We start from the raw sequence: 23,459 nt of genomic DNA on the forward strand, positions 1-23,459 counted from the left end.
TCGAAAAAAGGAGAGTTTCGCACCCGATTAGATTTCCACAACTCAGAGAATTAGATAAGCAGGAAAACGCGGAATTTGATTAATAATCTTCAATTAGAAAAAAAAACACAAAGGGTTGCCTATTTGTAAGAAAACCCTATACCCCAAAAGCCGAGCCATGTGCGCACATTATTACTTAGAGACGAAGTAACAAAAATAACAACTAATCAAAGTAATCTAAACCGTTCATGATGTTCCTAATAACGATAATAAGCAAAACTCAAAGTCCTAGATCATCTAGGGTAGTGGGCCACGATCATGAGGTACAATGGTGGGATCCACATGATGATCGGTTCCACTCCAAGGAACCATAGCATAGACCTCTAACTAGGAGGCCCTCCATGGATGTTGTCATCGATCCAGATCGATGGTGGGGCCCTCCTCCTCCTTGCGTACGTGCGTTGGGGGGGCGTGCGTGTGCGCGAGATGTCCCCATCAAAAACCTCGGTTTCTATACGTGAAATAGGGAATAACAAATTCTTTTGTCTTCAATCTTGCATTCTGTGAGTGGGTACTTGAGTCATCAAACATGTATTAACATAACCTAGGCTTTCAATAAAGCATTAGGTTTGTTTAGTCATTTGTCATTTTCATGCGTAATTTTTTCGCAATATTGGATTACGCACATTCGAGCAAATTGGAAGTTCCTGCACAGGTGTTTTATTGGTCTGTGTGTGATCACTTAATTGCACTTCAAACCTGGTTGGAAACAGACAGGTTGGAAAGGCTTCAAATTAGACCTATTTCCATGCCTCATATTTCCTTGGAGATGTAACTAACCAGTATTCTCATGGAGATAATGTCTTAAAATCAACAGATTCTTGTTCAAAAATTGATGCATCTAGACTTATTAGCATCAAATTGTTGACGGAATTATGCCATGTGTCCATTATTGTGTTAGTGCATTAAAGGTAGTCCCGTCAACTGTTTCTTATTTCCTGACCAAAAGGTAAATCAGCAATTGCAACCCATCTCAAGGGAAAGCCAGCTAGATTTCTTATCTAGTAGATGTATATTGCTCTGCAAGGGTCATAGAAAAATATAATAAGGGTACAGAGAACTTTTACCACCTATTTCAAGCAAACCCTTGCGTTCTCTCTTCCATCTCATTTTTCTTATTCCTAGTAAATTACCATACCAATTCAGGGGAAAAGAGCAATTTTAAACTTACTAGATAGACTGAGGATGTTACCCTTTCATTCACTTGGTATTTGATTTTCGGGTTGTGCAAAAAAGTGTTGGGCATTGTGTGCCACTTCTGCTTCCACTATTGCTTCTAGCATGATATCCGATCCTTTTGCATCATCTGCAAATTCGTTTTCTTTAGAGATACATAAAATGATACAAGATAGTGCACGTAACTGGTGCATTGGAAAAATACATGCACGTATGTAGGGCTGTCAATGGGCCGGACCGGGCCAGGGGTAGGTCTTGGCCTGGATTTTGAACCGTTTCGGGCTGGGCCTATTCAAAATTCTATTTTTTCAGGCCCGAGCCCAGCCCATTGACACCCCTACATGCATGCACTTTTTCCTTTTTTAATGAGAAACAATAAAATTTATTGAAAAAAAAAAAAAAACAAAACAAAACAAAAAAGAAAGAAAGAAAGAAAGAAAGAAAGAAAGAGAAAAGACCCAATAAAAGATGAAGACCATGGCAACCTCTCTCTTGCAAAACAAGAGTGGATGGATTAGAAACCTTCACAATTAAGGAAAGCGAAATGTTCATGATGACCAAAAAATCCTTAATTTCATGAAAGATGAAACCCAATTTACAAGGTTGCAAAATTTCCATGAACACCAATTCAAAACACTCAAACAATATCCCTCCAAAATTAATGGGCCCGGGAAAGAGTTGGAGAAGATTCATAGCCCTTTAGGATTGCCCCATATTTAGCTTTCACATGGTTGCAATCCCCCACCAGACCGGAAAACCCAATATTAACATATGCCTCTAACCATCTCTAAGTATACCTCCCATTCAATATGAGCCCACCGGAGAAGAAAACCAACGAAATTTAACCTCCAAACAACCAACTGATTTGGAAAAAGAAAAAGAAAAAAAACCCTCAGGCTAGTGGCTTTTCTTGGATGTTTGAAAGAATTAGCACTTTCCAATTGGAAGAGAGGTCCGAGGTCGCTAGTCCATGGAACTCATCACGAGCTAGGCCCCACCCAATGATAAAGCTTTGATTGATCTTGATCATAAAAAAAAATATAAAAAATACAACCATTCCATTCTTTCCAAATGCACTTGGGAGCATTTGCCAAAGAAATTTCCCTCCTCCCAAAGGTTCATTTCCCAACAATGCATCCTCCCAGAAACACTCTCACACCCTTTTTGAAGGTGATCCTTCCTCCCATGAAAAGAATCATCTCTTGCCTTAGCTATGATCTTCCACATCCCAGTTCCCCATGGGCTCATCTCCCAACCCCCAGACACCAACCCATCTCACTTTTATGGTATCCATAGTGCCTTATTTTTACAACTAAAAATCACCTCTCATAGAGGTGGACCCATTTCCTCTCGCTGATCTTCCCATTGCCAACACACCTTCATTCTTGTATCTTTGAACATCTCCTCTTTTAACAAATGATACTAAAGCCTTTCTCCCCTACCTTTCCATGGAAAGTTTCTTTGGATTTTTTTTCTTGGCTTTTCACCACCGGGCATGGAATCTTGAAAAGTTTAAGTAATAGACGGCAAGATTGCACAAGAAGATTTTATAAGAGTGGCACACCCTCCAAAAGATAGAAAACTAGGTTTCCAAGAAACCAATCTGATGCATGACAATTAACCACTTGCTCTAAAAGCTCGAATTGTTAGAGCATGGTGAATCGATCCCCTTATCTCATAGCCCAGGCCCCACATCTCATGGGTTAGGACCTCAGCCAAACCCCCCTCATCGACCCCAAATCACATGGGTACCGCCTCAAATGAGCCACCTGCCTCACACGGGCCACCCACCCCCAGTGTGCCTCTGCATCCCACAGGCAACTCCACTCAAGCCCGGTGTGAAAATGCCCCTGCATTAATCACCACCGGTGAGGAGTCTCGAACACGAGACCTCCCACTGTTATACCAATTTGATGCAAGACAATTAACCACTTGCTCTGAAAGCTCGAACTATTAGAAATGACGAATCAATCCCTTTATCTCATATAGCCCAGGCCCCACATCTCTGGGTTAGGACCTCGGCCGAACCCCCCTCGTGGGCCCGAAATCACATGGGTACCGCCTCACACGGGTGAGGCCTGCCTCACACGGGCCGCCCACCCCAAGTGTGCCCCTGCATCCCATAGGCAACCCCACTCGAGCCCGGTGTGAAAATGCCCCTGCATTACAATCTTTTTCCAAATTTTCCAACAACATAATCACCAAAAGCATGCCGTCTCAAAAGGAGGATATCTGTGATTGTTTTGTTTCATATTTCAAATCAGCATTTCCTAAAGAATTCAAATTGAGACTGCTATCAGATGGCATTCAATTCAGAAGAATTCGTGAAGTCCACGCACACCTCCTAGAGAAGGAGCTCTCTTCATTTATCAAAATTAGCAAGTACTATGATCTTCCATCATATCATAGCGCTGTCCCATCTATTTGGGATCTGCTTGATCCATTCATAATTTGGCTCGTTCATTCACTTGCACATGAACTCGCTGCTTCGCCAAAAGCGACTAGTCGCCTCCTTTCCTCCACCAAAAGATGCTTAGCCAGAAACAACGAAGGAGGGGGGCTGGGGAAGGAGGCCGGCAACTACATGAGGGGGAAACACCAAAATGTGCAAATCAAATCATGATCTTATAATTATAATAAGAACAAGAGATCTTTCTAGATCAATCCCTTTGCCCTTCATTCTTCGAGAATCAGAAAGATCCTTTTCGAGTTTGAATTTACAAAAGTTTATACTTAATGCATCGGTTGCATCTTTTCTTTTTCTTTTTTCTCTCCATGATGATAGAATCATGCATGTGTTGCAAATTGCCATATATCCAACAGCACAAGCAACTGGGAAAACAAGGAGTAATATGAGGATGATAGGTGGGAGCCATCTTTTTGTCAGCCCCCACCCGAATGTGTAAATCCCTTGATTGAGTTTTTAAATACAATAGGAGTATTAAAAAATAAATAATAAATAAAAAAAGGAGTAATATGAGGTGGAAATATTAGATTAGTAACTGATTATGAGAAAAGGTAATTACTGTGGCAATTTGGTAGTAAACCAGTGCTTTCAGCAGACACAGGAAGAACTGGGAAAAGACCATTGAGCTTCTCTACATCTTCACCACTGTTTAAGGAGGCAGCCTTTAGAGTTGAGGATTCAGCCAATCTTGCATATGCCACTGCTTGGCTATGCAGACTAGCTGAACTTACACTAGCTGCATTTTGATCCTGGAGATGCATACATGCAAAATAAAATAATTTTAGATGCAAGGGACTTTATATAAAAACTGATTGATATTTCCACCCCTTGAAGTAAATAGGCCCCCAATGGAGCACTCACAGGAAGAATTTAAATGATCAAATTACCCCTGTTAACATGGTATCGAATTTAGAGTGTGAAAACAACATTACCCTGAAAAGAAATATGTTTTATAAATATAAAAGGCCAAGCCAAACCTTAGAGATGGTGTCTATTGCCCGCTGCTCTTCATCAAGTTTCACAGTGATATTTTTTCCTATTAAAGAAAATCAGTTTAGAAATCCACGTGTGTAGGCAGAAAACACTGGATGGAAGGTGGAATACTTGCAATATGAGAAATGGATAGTTCAGTTACATAAAACTTCAGGCCTAGCAAGGTTGATCATACCATTTGTAGACAATGCATGATCTGTGCCATCCATTAGCCTCCTTGTCAATGGCCCAGGATTCATGATTGATAGGCTTCGGACTTCATAGCGAATTGCTTCCAATTGTGCAATAGTGTCTTGAAGTTCTTTGTGGACCTAAAACGTAAAGAAGAATATGACATCAGTTTGTTATGCTTCCGAGGATGAAAATGTGAAGAAAGAGGAATCAGCAGCTTTGCACAAGCATACTCAGGCCTCAGGGTTTCAAGTTTGAAGAAGTGGGGTCCAGTAAGTCCAGACCATTAATCCATTTACATCATCATGGAGGCATGGATGGACCATGACCCAAAAATCTCCTTGAATGGACAATTCTAACCTTTTAATTCGTGGCCTACAAATAGACAGTTAAGAAGAAAGATACAACAATGGTCCACTGTCAACTGAAAAAAGTTTATATTGATAAATAAGAGTGCCAGTAATAGCTGCGCAGAGTCTTCCAATCTGGGATATTTTTGGGGCTTGTTCCATCTATGGCAGGACACAATAGCCCAATAGTCTGCATCCTGACTACTAACTTTGATAGTCCTGAATCGAACTCAAAAAAACCAAAACCCATTACTATAAATAGCTTCTATGTTTTTCAATACTCCAATCTTTCTCGGAAGAAGGCATATGATCATGACCATTTTAAAACTAAAAAAATGGCAAATTAGCTGTGTGTTTTCCAGGCCCCAACAAAGCATGGATGATATGAATATTAAAGAGGATGTGTTAATGCCACACAAAACAAGTATCTCAATGCAAACGAAGTGACTAGAAGGTTGCAAAAGGAACTGCCAACAACAACATGAAATCAAGATACCATGTTTCTCTATTAAAGACGGAAAGAGAATGTTGCCGGCTTCCCCATTCCAATACATTAAAGTATACGTAGAAAGCACATTATTTCACATAAAAATTATTAGAAATATATCATTTGGGAATATGCTTTTACCATTTTGATGTGTAAAAGGAGGGAGGGAGGGAGGGAGGGAGGCTATAATGTTGTGTTACTTTCTATGACTAGCACTCTATTCTTAATATAAAGAAACCGAATACAGTGGAAAAGGAATGGAATATGAGGTATTCTGCAAAACGAATACCTTTCTACACTATCCCTCAAGATAGAGCATGACAATCAATCATACCCATTTGGTGGCATGTTCGATGCAGTTGATGACGACAAATTGTAAATAAATAAATAAACTGCAAGCTGATCTTCTGACATTTTCTATAACGTTTTTCTTCCTCCGAAGTCACCTTTTCGCGAAGAAATGCAAATCTACTTCAATATGTTAGGTGTGTCCATGATACGCCGGATTGGCATAAATGTGTATCGTAGCAAAGTTATCACAATGGAGCAACCTTCAGTTCTAAGGACCCCACAAACTTGCCTCTGATGGTGGAGATGTTGTTCCTTTGATAAAATGTCATCAAAATACACCACTAGGAAATTACCCATAAAGGGTCTCAACACTTGGGTCATCACTCTCATAAATGTGCTCGGGGCATTAGTTAAGCCAACGGGCATGACTAGCTACTTGTATAGTCCATCCTTTGTCTTGAAAGTTGTTTTCTACTCATCTCCTGGGCATATACATATTCGGTGATACCCGCTCTTGAGGTCATTCTTCGAAAAGATGGTGCCACCTGTCATCATATCTAACATATCATCAAGATGCGGTATGGGAAACCAGTACTTAGACTATGATTTTATTGATAGCTCTACCATCCACACACATGCGCCACGTGCCATTTTTCTTAGGCGTGAGAAGCGTTGGCAAGGCACACGTGCTTAAACTCTCCTGAATAAAACACTTCCTAAGGAGCTCATCTACCTGCTTCTTTGACTATGCATGCTCCATAGGGTTCATTCGATAATCAGGAATGTTTGGTAGAGTCGATCCAGGGACAAGATCAATGCCATGATGGATGTCTCTCATGGGTGGAAGCTCATCTGGTAAGTCCTCTAGAAATACATCATGAAATTCATCCAAAATCGGATTCACCTCACAAGGTCCCTCTACACTAACCTCAGGTGTAACTTCTCTAGCCACTAAGGCGTACACCATCTAATCCACTTTAGCCTCTCTCTCAAACTCCTTGGCATTGATAACATGGAGAGACTTAGGTTGGGATCTCATCGTATCCCTTGGGTTACTCGACTTCCCCTCAACTTTCTTCTCTGCACTGCTTTTTGGTGGGAGAGGAACTAGAGTGATCTTCTTGCCCTGATGCATGAATGAACACACATTCAAGCGGCCATATATCATCACATCGCGGTCAAATAACCAAGGCCATCCCAAAATGATGTGCCCAACATCCATAGGCAAAACGTCGCACCACAACGAATCTGAATAGGATCCAAAGTGAACAGGCATGAGACATTACTGGGTAACAGATGAAAGATGTGTCAACCCATGAAACTCTATAGGGCTAAGGGTGCGGTTTGAGTTTCAAACCCAAATGGGATAAAGTGCTAGTGGAGACCACATTAGTATAGCTACCACTATCGACAATCACCTTGCAATTCTTCTCTCCACATTTTGCATAGGTGTAAAATATTGTAGTCCGACGCCAGTCATCATTCTCCTTAGCATTGGTCAAGGCGCACCTGACTACTGCAAGTGATGTGGTCTCTTATTCCTCTACTTCCTCATCACTAGCACTAGTGATATTGGGCTAATAGACTTCTTCTTTAAAATCGCTATGTTCATCTCCTTCTTCCTCACCTTCATCAATAACTAGGGCCTTATTCCTCTCTTTCGAGGGACACTGATGCGCAAAATGACCAAATCATTGGCAATTGAAGCATCACGTTTGTTCACCTCCCTTGGACCTAGCACTTGCTATCCCTTTTCCTTTGACATCTCTAGGGTTGGACTAGGAACCAACTTGCTCCAATGTGCTAACGTCATGAGAATAAAGTTCTCGTTGGATCTCGAATCGAAGGCCCATCCTGAATCTGGACAATGTAATCCTCGGGTCCTCAATGTCACATCGCATCATGTATTCCTCGAACTTGGCAATGTAAGCTGACACAGTCATGGGTCCTTAGCGCAAAGCTTGCCACTAGTCTAGGAGCTTTAGCAATAAGAAAGAATGAGATACTTCTCTTTAAGGACCTCTTTCATCTTAGCCCAGTGCGCAACTGGGGGTTCTCCTCTCCTTTCAATTTTACGCTCCATGTTGGCCTAAAAAAGTTTGGCCTGGCTCACCAGCTTCATCTTGGCAAATCTCACTCAACGGCCATCAGACATATCATACCACTCAAAATAATAGTCCATGTCTGCCACCCAATCAAAGAATGCTTTGAGGTCCAAGCGACCATCAAAACTAGGAGCCTCAACTTTTACACCCTTCATGACTTGTGCGTTTAGATCATGACAATCATCATGTTCCTCACATTGTGATTGCACTTGTGCTTGACCACGGCCAACACCTTGGCCACAACCACGCCCTCGCCTATCAACTTGATCTCCATCTTGAGATTGAACATCTTCTCCAATGTCAGGGTTTGCTTGTAGGGAGGCCTCAAGTTAATTGGCGCGCGCATTGGTCACGGTCAATTGAGTAACAGTGGTTCTATTGTGCACTTCAATGGTTGTCAGACGGTGATTGATAGCATTAAGGGCCTCGGCAATCTAATCTAGATTCATTGTGTGTTGTAAACCAAAACCACATCCAGAACAAGTGGGGATACACGGGGTAACTCTTAGGGGAAAAAACCTAGATCCTAGGGTAACGTTGTGACATGGACATGACCAACCTAGGGACCAAATTGGAAACACTGGAGATACTAATCTAAAAATTCAGCAACCCTTTACCCTCAAATATTATGTTGAAAATTCAGCAGGGTGGTAATTTAAGAGTACCAAACTGAAAATTCAGCAAGAGTGTAATGTGAAAATTACAAGCTGAAAATTCAGCAAGGTGACAACCTGAGATTACTATGTTGAAAATTCAGCAATGGTATAAGTGGGAACGCTAGCTAAAAATTCAGCAATAGGATACTTCAACTATGACAATAGAAATAATAATAATAAAAAAAAATCAGCAATATGATCATATATTGAATGTATGCTCTACTAACTCTAGATGTAACTCTAACCTGAATGCAATACAAAAATCCTATGCTAAACCTATGGTCTCTGATACCAAATTTGATGTAAGACCAATGCATGAACTCAAATATTGTGAAAGATCAATCAACAAAATTTAATTAATTAAAAAAAATCATAAAACTTGCTACTATCATCACAAATACCAAGATTCTAAAAGGAGATCATGCATAATTCAAGCCTAGGTTACCAAGCACCATCCAACAAGACCATTAACTAAGGGAAACTGGGATCTAATGGATGTAGCATAGGGTGAAGCCTATTTCAAAGAGGAATGTCTAAGACTACCTAGGGTGAAATTAAGGCTTTACGAAAATTGGAAAAAACTTGGAATTAGAGTTAATGGGATAAATAGGGTTAAGGGGTTAAAGGATTTAGGTAATAGGATAAGGTAATTAGGGTTTTGGATGGAGGGAATGTAGAGATTTCGGTTTAAATGAAGATTGAGAAGATATAAGGTTTGGTAATTTGGGAAAATAGAAAGATTTGGGATTTCTGGGTTTAGGGTTAGGGTTTGGATATGGGATTTCTAAGTTTAGCGTTAAGGTTAGGACAAGAGAAGGTAGGGTTTTGTTGTATGGGTAGTGGAAGGCCAACGGAGTAAGGTGGGGCCATATGGCCAACCTATTGGTTCACACGTGTGGTCATACGGTCAAGACTAGGTAGGTTAGGTTTTGGGTTTCTAGGGTTCAACTTGTCGAGGAATGCATAAAGGATGAGAAATGAAAGGCTATTGAAGGATTTGAAGAAAGGGAAAGAAGACACGAATAACTTGAAGTAATACCTCGATTGTTGATAAAGAGATGTGAGTGTGAGGATAGATGGAAGCCTCGCACTTTTGTTGATGAAGATAAGTTTCGCACCGATCTTCCTTCCAAGTCACATGGAAGACATCCTCACATCACACGAAGATTGGAGAAGAAAACAATGAGTTCTCTTCTTCTTCTTTTTCACAAAACCAAGCAATGAGTAGGTCACCCCTCAAGACTTTTTTCCAAAATTACAAATTAAACCCTGTTTAGTGAATTTTGACCAAAATAACCAGCCTAATGAAAAATCAAATAAAATCACTCATAAGGTATCCAAAGCATAAATCAATCATAAACTAAATCCTAAAACATAATATTGTCCAATAATGATGAAAATGGTCCACGATCAACGACCCAACCATATAATCCATGCAATCCAACGGCCCAATTGTCACGTCCCTCAAATCCAACGGTCCAAATCACTCCCTAAAGCAACCCATGTGCATCTTCCCAGTGTGGGGTCTTCCAGATGCTCACACATGCACATTGGGGTCTTCAACATGATCATGAGTACTCGCCTAGCCATAGAGAAATCGGTGCGACCCGCCTCATATGTACAGAAAGATGTATGTGATGTGATGTCCTCATCAGGATGCTTTACGAAGGATGATCTACTTCTCAAGAGCTATAAAGCCCACATTAGACTCCTTAGTTTTAATTATTAATGGTTTGCTAAATATGCATAGGCTTAGCACCCTTAGGCCCAATGCCCATTTGAGGCTCAGTGCCTATAAGCTCGGCGGCCCTAGGATCAGTGCCAATTACAGGCTCTGCACCCACTTATATAGCAATTCCAATGAGTACCCTTACCATTGTTCAGTGCCCTGTCTCATTTAGCATCCATGATGTTCTAAGTACATGATTGGTACTGTATACCATTTATATCCCCATCAACATGGTTTGCTTATCTTAACTATGATGTGATGCGTGCTCCATGGAAGACAAAACTAAGTGCTTCCTATCTTATGAGCTGAATACGCAATATCACATATGGTTCCCTACTCCCTCGGTCCATCTTGTACTAATCATACCAATGACTCTATATGAGAGAGAGAGAGAGAGAGAGAGAGAGAGAGAGAGAGAGAGAGAGAGAGAGAGTTGTAAAGTGCCTAGAGCATGCTTCATCTCATTGTGTGAGAGGGCGTGGAGCCTATTCTTCCTTAGCTAGTGACAGGGGCATGGAGCCTGAATCCACTTATGACAAAGCCATGCCTTGGTTTCAGGGGCTATGCTATATTTCGCATTGCATGCATCATGCATCATCTGCATCACATTCACATGCATCTACGTTAGTCAACTTCGACTCTATTTTAAATAAGCTATTTTGACACAATTATTGTCTTAGAATCAAAGGTTACTTTATGTAATATAATTAAGGGTTTGTGGTATGTCACGGCTTGAAACGTAATAAGAACCAAAGATAATAATAAAAGCCTTCCAATTATATGCTCTTGTTTATCTCTTATGTGAATGTGGCAATGTCCTGTGAATGTGAATATATATGCAATATTTATTCCCAATCACATACCAAACCAAACAATGCCATAGTATGGACATGCGTAATATGATTATGGACCTCATGGATAAATGACGAGAGACTCCAGCAATTACGATTCACAATCATTTGACTACGAACACGGCCAAGAGTATGCGCAAAGCATATCTAGTTTATAGCTATGGGAAGATGTATTCAAGAGTTTCATATATACTCACCCTGTATCCAATTCTGAATCCACATTAGCCACAGATGGTGGCAATTACATAGTACCCATGGCTGGGCATACTGATCCAATTCAATGAGGATGAATAACAATGATATGCATAGTATGTCAAAACGATTACGTAGCAACCATGTAATAGTAACGATGGTAAACATTACACATTATGGGGCCAAAACAATCATTAAAGAAAAAATGACCCATAACGGTCGTAAAACAGAATTTTCTTTTCTTTTTTTTTTTTTTTTAAGAAAGGTCGTTACGGCTCCTAACAGGTACATTCCTCATTTCATCTCTACGACTCTAGCAGCAACAAAGTATAGTGATGGATTGAAGTGTTTTTATGCTTTGAGTTTATTTGTCATGTACCAACGTTATTCTACAAGATCACTCACATTTCTAAATCATTCATTTCCCAACCTAAGTTGCTCTGATGGCACTGCTCATTGCCAAAGCGACGCAGGTATCCTCAACCAAGGGACATTATCTGCTCCACTATGTTGAAGCCTAGTTCACCTAAGGCAATTGACGTTTAACAAAGTGCTCATCTCTACACACAACCTTCATTCATTGTGCATGTTGGGGTCATTTCAATTACACCTTCCTTTATGAAAAGCTCTTCGAGAGGGGACCATGTTAGCACAATATATAGTTGCCCATCACACCACTACGAGCAGCCGAATATTGCAACAACACCAACCCGTGCAATATCTTTTAGCCGGCAATATTTCTCAACTGTTGGCAAAGCAACCTTACCTAGAAGCAACTCTCATAGCAGAAAACCTTCCCACACTGCCCTTGGGAAAATCCTCTGCCTCATCTCCTCTAGGTCTAATTTCCTCAAGACAGTTACATATATTTGAGTCGAAGTGTGTTTCTTCATCAGCCCTGTGCTATGGTCCAATTCCTTGCGCTATTTAGGATCCCTTTGCTCGTTAAAGAAAGAGATAAAACCCAATTTCCACAAGCCCGACCTCGCCTAAGAAGCCAAGTTGATGTTGTGATTTAAATCCCCTTCCATGATCCACAAACCAATATATGAGGCAAGGTGTTACACAACCCTACTCATGAGGCCAAAATTCCAGCCTCGTTGGATCACACAATGCCACAAGAACCAAAAATTGCCATCAATACCTCACCCTTCTCATCTCAAATCACACCTCCCAACACGAAAGAACCTTGGGTCTCTCCTTCTTGCTTTAGAAGTACCCCAAAACTCCAGTCTAACTGTTGTTTGGCGATAACTATAGACACAATTCTCAGCAACATCAAAGATCATTACATTCATTTCTTTCCATAAACCCCACATAATAAAACATGTCATCATCTTGCACAAAACGATTCCCTTAACTGGAAACGGCCTTCCAAACCACCCATACCCATCAATGAGATCTCTTAGTGACCTGTTCGACACCCACTCGATGCCAAAAAAATTCAAAGAAATGGCTCCCCACCTCCCTTACCATGTGATAGTGAATGAATAAACAATCAAGTATTTCTTTGTCAACACAGAAGCAGATGCTAGGGAAGGAAAATTTTATTTTTCATAAACTATCCACAGTCAAAATCTTACTAACCATCAGTGTCTAGGCAAATGCCTCCACTCTACGATGAATATGATTTTGCCACACACAAAGAACAATGGGGGACCATGCATCTTGGACGCAAAGGCAAATGAAGAACAATTTAGATGAAATGCATCCATTTAATGTCAATCTCCAAATTTTACAATCCGACTATAATTATCAAACCTTCAAAGCTCACAACTTCATTGTCCTTCAATTGCTGCGGAATACACTGTTCCACACCACAATAGTCTGAATTATTTCATAGAAGTTCCTGACAAACCCCCTCTACACAAAAAGTCCGAATAAAGAAGGATAAGATATCACAAGAGGGTCATTCCCTACCCAACACATCAGTTGGAGAAGTCTCCTACTCCAACTAGGAATTTCATACCCTTCTTTATAAAATTGCCCGCCCTGCGAATATCTATCATGTACCCAACTGTAATCTTCTAACTATAAATGCATTAGCCAAAGACAACAGGAAGATACTAAGAGGGGAGCCACCCAAGGAACTGACATTACAAGCAACCCTCTCTTCACTCCGAGGCCAACTTGAGCAGCGCCACTAAGATTAAAACAAAGATTCACCTGCACAATACAATGACAAGAACTTGACAACACAAAAGTAGAGAGTCAACCGTGGGGTTAGGGTCAGGTACTAGAGTACCCACACCCAGGCTGATTAGATTCAGATCTTGTCAAGTCTAGGCCCCCTTCGAGTCCAGGCCTCCTTTATGTTGAGGTCAGGTCCTGGTCAAGTAAGGGCATTTGCATGGATGTGCCAGACCAATGGATGGATTAGATTGTCCACACGTGCCACTTATATATATATATATAACTGGAGCCCACCCAACCCAATTTTAACTGCGTCCAAAATGGTGGACCTGATCTGAACCTCCTGGACCAAATTAACCAGGTCTACAATGGACCTGAATCCAACCCAGCTTCTAGAGGGGTCTGAAAAATTGGATTCTGGCTTGTTTAAATTCAATCAGATACATCAGCCACCCACTGGTCCAGGTACCCATTGACAACCCTACACAGAAGCTAGGAAACAGTACCCGAGATCTAACATCTACATCTGATTAGACTAGCGATTGAAGAACTCCAACCTGAAAACTCCATGGAGCTCTGGTCAACCATAATAGCTATAATTTTCCTTTTGATAGATTTGATAGAGGATGCCTTCGAAAAATCCTCCCATCTCTTTCTTTCCACACATTCAACATTAAGGTAACATATTTCATAAAACATTTCCATCAGACCCACCTGTTGATAAGATCTTTAGCCAACAAATGCATCACCCAAGCCACTCCAAAAATGTTGAGAAAACGGTCAAACAACTCCTTAACTAGGGAATGGGACAATTTAGAAACAAATGATCCATAGATTCTTCATCCTCCCAACAATTAAAACATATTATTGGCATGGCGAAATTCCTTTTTCAGATTATTTGGTGTCCAGATTCTATATGTTGTATCTGTCCAAGCAAAAAAGCTTCACACTAGGTGGGAAGAAATTGCATCACACTTTAGATCGCCAAGGTTAATACCATCACTTCTAACACATTAATGATAGAACCATTACAAGGAGAAATGGTCTTTTTATTCGATCTCCATACTTCATGATCTGGGCTACTTAGATCCACCTGAGTCCCATTCAGCATCCCCAGGACACCAGCAAAACTCTAAAGCTGTCAATTTCATCGTCATTGAGATTTCTAGGAGAAGTAGCATTTCGCACCACTTTACCACCAATTATTTCATAGAACTCATTTAGCAGAGCTCCTTTTCCAACTAGATATATCACATGAAGCTGGTTCTATCATCAACCCCTTTCAAAATCAACATATTTACTTCTAATAATACATACTGTCAACGAGTACCAAAACCCAGGGGTACCTGATGAGCTCAGTGAGATTTTAACGGTTCCCAGTCTAATTTTTCAGACCCATTTATATATTTTAGTAGATCATCATGAAAATCACATTCACCACAAATAATCCATAAATCAAAATATACGTGATTACAACAATATGTATATATATGGGAAAAGGTACTATGTGCTCGACCTCATGATAAGCTCCCTTGAGGTCGAGCTGTGTGGGCCCCACCGTGATCCGTGTCGACCATCAACACCGTGCATTTGATGGGTCCCCTTTAAATTATGGGATATCCCAAAAATCAGCCGTATACGGAACTCAGGTGGGCCACATACCATCTAAAATCATGTGAAGACATGCCAAAAACATATAAAAGCACTTGGTGGCGCCCACCTGAGTTTTTAATGCTGCTGAAACTTGGTCTGAACCCTCATCCAAGTGGGACACACATAATGGATGGGCTGGATTTGCAAACCACACCTCGGTTGGCCCAAAAAATGATTATGAATGTTTTAATGGTGCACGGCCCCTCTCCACTTCTGTACGTGGTGTGGCCCACACAAGTCACGGATTGACTTGATTTTTGAGACCTACGCCCACGATGGAATGGTGCATCTGACTGATGGGGTAGATGGTCGACACGCATCACGGTGGGGCCCACACAGCTCGACCTCATGGGACGTTCCCATCAGCTCGAGCGCATGGTACCTTTTCCCTATATATATATATATATATATATATATATATATATATATATATATATATAAGTAATGATATGCACGTTGTCCCAACTTAATATATGACAAGGGACTATCAGATGAGTTGGGTGAATTCGTCGAAACATGTTTATATCTTCCTCTTTTGATCTTTAAAATAGGTGAGTTGGGCTCGAACCCAAGAACTCAATGGCAAAAAATGCCCATCGGCCATTTAGCTACGGGCTTGAACCCTTCTAACGTGCTTCTAAGCCTTGAGATGAGGAAAATAGGCAAAAAAAAAAAAAAAAAGAAGTGGAGAAATTTTGAAGAAGAGATCACAAAAGGGGGGTTTATGCCTTAATAGCCAATACAGCCATTCAATTTTTAATATGGCCATTTTACCCCCTATCCCATATTGGTTGGTGATGGATATATATACAGTACGGCAGTATAACCATGGCCCATTTGATTCCACCAATTGGATAGCTGGAGTTGCTCAATTAGTGCGATTTTCAAGTTATGCTCAATCACAATAGAAGCATTAGACAGGATGGATTGCCATACATGTTAGCATGAGTTCAATGGATGAATCACCACCAATTTAAAAATGGTGGTGAACCATCGCCTTGTACTTGCCACAATTCATAGTTTCATCCCCCATTTTTGGGAGACTCGTTTACCTGGATGAAGACAAGATTGGAGCTGAAATGAAATACCTGGCTAGCTTGGGACTGCTGTAGAACACTATCAAACTGCCCCCGTGCCATCTGAACATACCCAATCGCTCTCCCAGCTAACCTCCCTGCCGTTCTAGCTATGATCGGTAGGTCCTTAGGTCCTGAAAAAAAAAAAAAAAAAAAATCCCAACTAGAAAGATCCATATAAACAGAAATTTCATTTCCCTTTGGAAATCTTAAAAAGAAGCATAAACATACCCACAACCCAAAAACAATTGAGAACTACAAAAAGGAAGATACCAAATCATCTAAAAAAATCACAAATCAAAATGCATCTAACATGTCTGAAAAGAATAGAAAATAAAAGATACATAAATAAAAACTGAAAATATCAAAACTGAACTCTTAAACTTTTAAAAGAGAAAAGATCATATCCTCTGAAAACTTTCTAATCGAAGTTCATCTAATAATTTTCTAAAAAAATAAAGAAAACACGAAGTCAACAATAAGTCTACAAATTTAAAGAACAAATCCTTGAGGAAAAAAAAAAGTATCAAAAAATGCATAAAACTGCTTACAGAAAACTCATCCCAAGATCCTGTAGTATCCGAGTAGAAACATAAAGGAATCTAAAATGAATAAACAAGAATTTCATACCTCATCGAGAATCCCGCCACTATGGTACTACACCATCACCACATGATCGTTTGTTGAGGGTCAAATATTGCATATTAGACCTCAATTATTACCTGATTTTATGTACATTATAATGCTTAATGTCCTATTTTAATCATGTTTTTTGTTGCAAGGTGAATTTAAAGAGCTTGGACTGAAAAGGGTATTAAAAGCATGGATTTAACGCTCATAAATCACCAAGACAAGAGACGAACCCCAGGGGACTGAGATTGAAGAATTTACACACCAGAGATCCGAGAAAATCACGCCACTCATGTTAAACGAGCCTAAAAATCGTCCAGAATGCAAGATCACAGGGTCTCCACCATCCGTTCGGCTCGAAACTTTATATATGGCCTGAGGACCATAAATTAACCATACACGTCAAATTTCAGCCATTGGATCCTTGTGGAAGTGGCCCAACGGACAGATTTGCCACTAAAATGCTGATCTGGGGCCCACCTGATATCTGGATATGCTTCAATTTTGGTCTCAACTCCTTAATTGGGATGACAAAACGGATGGACGGAGTGGATTTCTCACGAACACCATGTTGAACCCCATACGTACACTGCGTGTACATGGAGTGCACGTGCAATGGACGCACACCGGATCGTGTTCTTGGTCAAAGGGTCTTTGACCTGTTATTTCTTTAAAAATCAGATTTCCCACCAGTGGACGGACGCATGGCATCCGTTTTTGGCTAGTGGGGCCCACCCATCATCCATTATGATGATCAGACTAGTCCATTGTGTCTTTAGGGTAGGGAAGACCCTCACCTAAGTGGCCTTTTGGCCCCATGCACATGCACACACTGAATTCATCCAAAACGCAAGATGGACGGTGGGAACAAAGATACAGTGGGCTGCACCAGAACCTAACCAAAACCACCCCTTCCTGACTGGTTTTTCGCCAGCAATCCAATGAACGGGGTGGATTTCTCTGAAGACATCATTGTGGGACCCACCGAACACATCAGCGTAGCTCCTGCGTTAATTTTATGCACGGACGAGTGTCCAGACGTCACCCAGCTTCTCCAGCCGTTGTGTGATCTTGATGATGGTCGGATTAGTAATCCAGACCGTCCAAACTCATCAACAGGGGGCCACAACCATCACCAAGAAGGCCAAAACGAAGATGGGATGGCCATCCGTCCTAAAACGTCTCCAAAACGTAAACTGTTTGCATTTTTCTTACGCACACAGGTCGGTTGCTGCGAAAATTCTTACGCGAGCCTCTCCACCGACTCCAGCACCGCCACCTGCTACCTATAAAAAGAGAGAAGGTCGTGGAATCATCCATCTTTGGACGGGAGCAGCCGTGGAGGCACAATCTTGGACGTGTGGAGCGGGGCATCATCTAGAGTTCTTTCCTTCTTCTTAGTTTTTCTTCTTTTCCTTTTATGCTTTCTTTTAAGAGATTTTTAGTTTGATTATGTCAAGCTAAACCTCTTAGCTAGGGCTAAGAGGTGAAGCTTGTAGTGAGATGGGATATTTTCTACGTTTTGATTCATGTTTATGAACTCTCTTTGAGTCTGGTTTGATTATAAGGAATGTCTTTAGCTTTTAATGGTTTGTTGTGACTTAAATTACAATAGATCTGCGATAGCTTTGAGTATTTCTTTCATTATTATGATTGTGAAGTTAGGAAGCCCTGTTGTTCACCATCGCCCGTTGGACATGGTTGGATGACGGAACCCTTCCTAATGTTCATAAATTCCTTAGATTGGATGTGGATTGGTTGAAGTTATATTGTTTGCTTTGTCTCATGGGCATGGTTTTGTGATGGAATCTATTCTAATTCTCATACCTCTCGTCTCTTGAAAACTGGATCAAAGGATGTTCAGATTGGTTTTTAATGAAATATCTTCCAACTGGATGAAGATAGGACTGATTCTAGTTGTGTTTGTGAATCAAGCATAGATCTTCCTGATCTCTACAAGTGGATCCTTGGCACCCTAGTTTCCTACCTTTGAATTTCACGAGTTTTAATTAAATAAATTCACAATTATTCCCTTCCTTTTACCTGATTTAGGTTTCATCTTATCCTAGTTCTAGTTCGAGTTATTTTCAGATTACGTACAAGTTTCAGTCCCTATGGATTCGACCTTGGTCTTACCGAGTTTATTACTACATCACAACCCTATACTTGGGGTGTGAACATCGTTTATCTCATGCAGTGTGAGAACACATGCAATCAACACCACTCACATTCAAATCAATAACATCTAGATGCAATCCTCTCCAGTAAAGCACATATGCTACTCATAAAAGAAATTTTAGATAAACCAAAAAAGAAATTTATTGCTTGGTCAAGTACTTCCCTTTCCACCACTATCATTCTCTAGACCTATAATCAGACTATAATCGTTCTCAGGACAAATAATCAAACCGTAATCGTTACTGGAACCAATAATCGGATTATAATCGTTCCTGGGACCTATAATCGGACTGTAAGTGTTCCTGAGACCTATAATCGGACTATAATCGTTGCTAGGACCAATAATTGGACTGTAACCGATCTAGGGACCTCTAATCGGACCGAATCGTTCCCGAGACCTATAATTGCACCATAATTATTTTCGGGACCTATAATTGGGCCATAATCGTTCCTGAGACCTAAAATCGGACCGTAATCGTTCTCAAGACCTATAATCATACTGTAATTGTTCCTAGGACCTATAATCCGACCATAATCATTCCCGAGGCCTGTGATCTAATCATAATCATTTTCGATACCTCTAATCACGCCACATCGTTCTCGGGACATATAATCAGACCGTAATCAATCCTGGGACCTATAATTACGCTGCAATCTTTCTTAGGACCTATAATCACACCATAATCGTGCTCGAGACCAATAGTTGGACTATAATCATTTCTCAGACCTATCATCGCGTCGTAATCATTCCCAGGACCAATAATCGGACTGTAATCGTTCCCAAGACCTATAATTGGACTGTAATCATTCTCAAGACCTCTAATCGGACTGCAATATTTTTCAAGATCTATAATCTCACCATAATCGGTCCCGGGGCCAATTGTTGGACCATCATCATTCCGGGGACATGTAATCGTACAATAATCATTCTTGGGACCAATAGTCGGACCGTTATCATTATTAGTACTTGTAATTGCACCCTAATCATTCTCGGGACCTATGATTAGAGTTGTACACAAACCGAGTTAGCTCGGTTAACTCGCTCGATTCGACTCCGTTCGAAATTGAGCTTGAGCCGAGTCGAGCTGACTTTTGGAGCTCGAAAAAACTTCGAGCCGAGTTCAAGCTTGTCCGAGCTCGAATCGACTCAAATCGAACCTCAACTTGAATCAAACTCGGATCGAATCAGTTTGGTGACTCGGTTATTTGATATTGACGTTGCTCACCAAGTGTTTGATGAAATGACTCAACGAAGCGTTGTTTTGGGTGCATACATTCTCTGCGAGAACGGCTAGCGGCGAGGAAGGTATGGATATGAAACAAATCACTACCAAAAAACCTTTACATGATAAAACTACCCTTCTATTTTGATTTTGACGCTGCCTATCGAGTGTTTGATGAAATACATGTAAAATGTTGCTTTGTTTTGCATATTGTGAGAAATTGAAGGTGCACTCCATGTGTTTGAGAAAATGTCAAACAGGCTCGAACTCGGCTTGAACTGGCCCGAGCTGCTGACCGAGCCCAGTTGAGCTGGCCAGTCAGGCTCGATGACCGAGCCCAGCCGAGTTCGAGCTGGGGTCAGCTACTCGTGTAGAACTCTACCTATAATCAAGCAGACTGTTATCCTTTCTGGTACCTATAATCGGCCTATAATCATTCCTAAGACCTACAATCCAACCATAACCAATCCAGGGACCTCTAATCGAACCATAATCATTCTACGAACCTCTAATAGCAATGTAATCATTCTTAGGACCTATAATCAGGTTGTAATAGTTCCCGGGACCTTTATTCGACTTGTAATCATTCTTGGGACCTTTAATCAGAATGTAATCGTTCCTATGACCTATAATTGCACCGTAATCGTTCTCGAGACCTATAGTCGGACTGTAATCATTCTCAGGACGTGTAATCGTACCGTGATCATTCTTCGTACCTATAATTGGACTATAATCGTTCCCGGGACCCATGACCGGACCGTAATCGTTCTCAGGACCTCTAACTAGACCGTAATCATTCCCGAGACTTGCATCCACATCAAATAAGGACATTCACATGGTTGGTCCACTTGAATGGATGAATTGGACAACACACCCTGGTGATAGTTTGACACATGTGAGGTGATCTGGCTTGGCAAACCTTATTTCATTGCCAAAATAGTGTGTGTGTGTGCGCGTATGTGACGCAAACATGTATTTTTTATTTTTTTTGAAGTGAGACACACATATATAATATTTCTAATAAATTTAACCAAAGTTGACCCGAACCCAGACCGGACCAAACCCGACCTGATTTTAAATTGGGTCCAAGATGGTGGACCCATACCCAAATCTGGACCCAAGTAGTCCCAATTTTCTTCCAGGTTTAAATGGCAAAGCATCACCCAACCCAATTACTAAACAGGTCTAAGAAATTGGACCTGGACCTAGACCTGTTAACATTGGGTCAGGTCCATCGGTTACCCGCACGTCCAAGTACTCGTTAACAACCCTAAGGCAATCACTGGGCACAATTTCTTCAGCAAGCTTGACATCTTCAATGTTGATCCCCAATTGCTTGTTTCTTTAATTTAGATAGACAAAACCAAAAAATGCACATGTAAAACCAACATAGACTCCTCGGAAAATGGAAAATTGAGGATTCTAATAATAGTTATATTGTTTGGTTTGGAGTGTAGTTTTCCATGGAAATGTTAAAAGTTAGGGATCAACAAGCGAGAGTTGTCTCTCATAACCTTAGAAATCTACATTTAACAGGTTTTTTAGTACACTATTTTTAATGATTTTTTAGTAAAACCTTGAAAATGGAAATCAATTTTTTAATCTACTTTTTTCACAAATGGGGGAAATGAGATTTCCATAAAAATCCAATTCAATTCCAGCATATCCATGTTCCCAAACACCCTTTATGCGTATAAATAGTATGCAACCCCCCACCTAGCAAAGTCACTCCACCATAATATTGGACACCCAGAAGTTCAGGCCGATCCAAAATCATCATGTGGGCCACACCATAGAAAGCAATGGACAACAACCCAAAAACTTCCAAATTGACGAGGTGGGCCACCCGATGGTTAGATCAGCCCAATTTTTTGGGTGTCCCATTTCCATGGTGGAGTGACCATGCTGAACAGGTTGATGACATACAAGCACTAAAGTGGGCCCACAAGTCTACAACCAGTCGCCAATGAGATAGGGATAAAACAGTCAATTGCTCAAAAATAAAGGTGATAATAGAAGGTGTGGGGAATCTGCAACGGATCTATAAAACAGAGGAGAGGTATCTATGAAAAGTAATAACAGAGGGGAAGTGTTTGCATTTATCCCATTAAATCAATCAATCACAACCTCATAATGACTGTGGAATTCAAGTTTAGATAGGATTCTAACAAATCCAATAGAGAACAAAGGTAAAATAATCAAATGACAACTCAAATTCAATTGAAAACCCTAGAATCTGCAAAATCGAGAATCAAAATTCCATGAGAAATTGCCCAAAAATTCACAAATATTTACCTCTCCTTGGTGGATCATCTTAACAGGACTAAAACGCAAATAAACTGAAAATGTGAGGTGAAAAAATAAAAATAAAAATTACCGATGAGAGCTGCGGTTGCTCCGAGTAAGAGGAAGAGCTCGCCGTACGAAAGTCCCAGCATCCCGCGTGTAAGGCAGATGAAAACAACGGCTTCCTGGCGTTTTAAAACCCCTATATACGAACTCTGGAATCCTCGCCCGAGGCTTTCTCCGAGAAAATCGGGTTTTCACTTCCCACAAGTAGAACCCATCCTCCAGTAATCACGACCGTCGTTTATTCAGTAGCATAGATCGATGAACGGATAATCCTAATCCGTCGATTTGAGTACTAAGGGCGTGTTTGGGCAGTGGGATTAGAAGGGATTGGGTGGGATGGGATTCACTTGGTCCTATGCCAATTCCACTCCATGTTTGGGAAGAATGGAAAAACTTGGAATTAGATTAGATGGAATTGCATTGGGTCCCGTGCTAATTTCAGTAAGTTGTGTAGGTCCCACCATGATGTGTGGGCTATATCCACACCGTCCACCCATTTTTTGAGATTATTTTAGAACATGGGCCAAAAAATCAGGTAAATCAAGTGGACCCCACCATAGAAAGCAACGGGGATTGAATACTTACCGTTGAAAACTTCTTTGGGGCCACATAAGTCTTGGATCTACCTCATTTTTAGGCCCATGTCATAAAATGAGGTTACAAAACAAATGAAAAGTTTAGATATAACACATGTTTGTTATTTTCAA

At 40.7% G+C, this 23,459-nt stretch overlaps 1 protein-coding gene across 2 annotated transcripts in view; it reads right to left on the minus strand.

The window, feature by feature from the left end:
• Positions 1-23,090, minus strand: part of LOC131258212 (uncharacterized) — a 39,193-nt gene extending 16,103 nt beyond the window's left edge. The window contains exons 1-6 of one of the 2 annotated variants that reach the window (XM_058259352.1): positions 22,778-23,090; positions 16,382-16,503; positions 4,851-4,986; positions 4,660-4,718; positions 4,242-4,431; positions 1,211-1,345 (exon numbers count right to left, since the gene is read on the minus strand). In XM_058259352.1, coding sequence (XP_058115335.1) covers positions 1,236-1,345; positions 4,242-4,431; positions 4,660-4,718; positions 4,851-4,986; positions 16,382-16,503; positions 22,778-22,838 — 678 coding nt within the window. In that variant the 5' untranslated portion in view covers positions 22,839-23,090 and the 3' untranslated portion in view covers positions 1,211-1,235. The remainder of the gene's footprint in view (positions 1-1,210; positions 1,346-4,241; positions 4,432-4,659; positions 4,719-4,850; positions 4,987-16,381; positions 16,504-22,777) is intronic. The other variant, XM_058259351.1, reaches the window with a different exon arrangement.
• Between the last annotated feature and the right edge of the window lie 369 nt (positions 23,091-23,459).

This window comes from Magnolia sinica, chromosome 10 (genome assembly GCF_029962835.1).
Source record: "Magnolia sinica isolate HGM2019 chromosome 10, MsV1, whole genome shotgun sequence".
NCBI classification, from domain to species: Eukaryota; Viridiplantae; Streptophyta; class Magnoliopsida; order Magnoliales; family Magnoliaceae; genus Magnolia; species Magnolia sinica.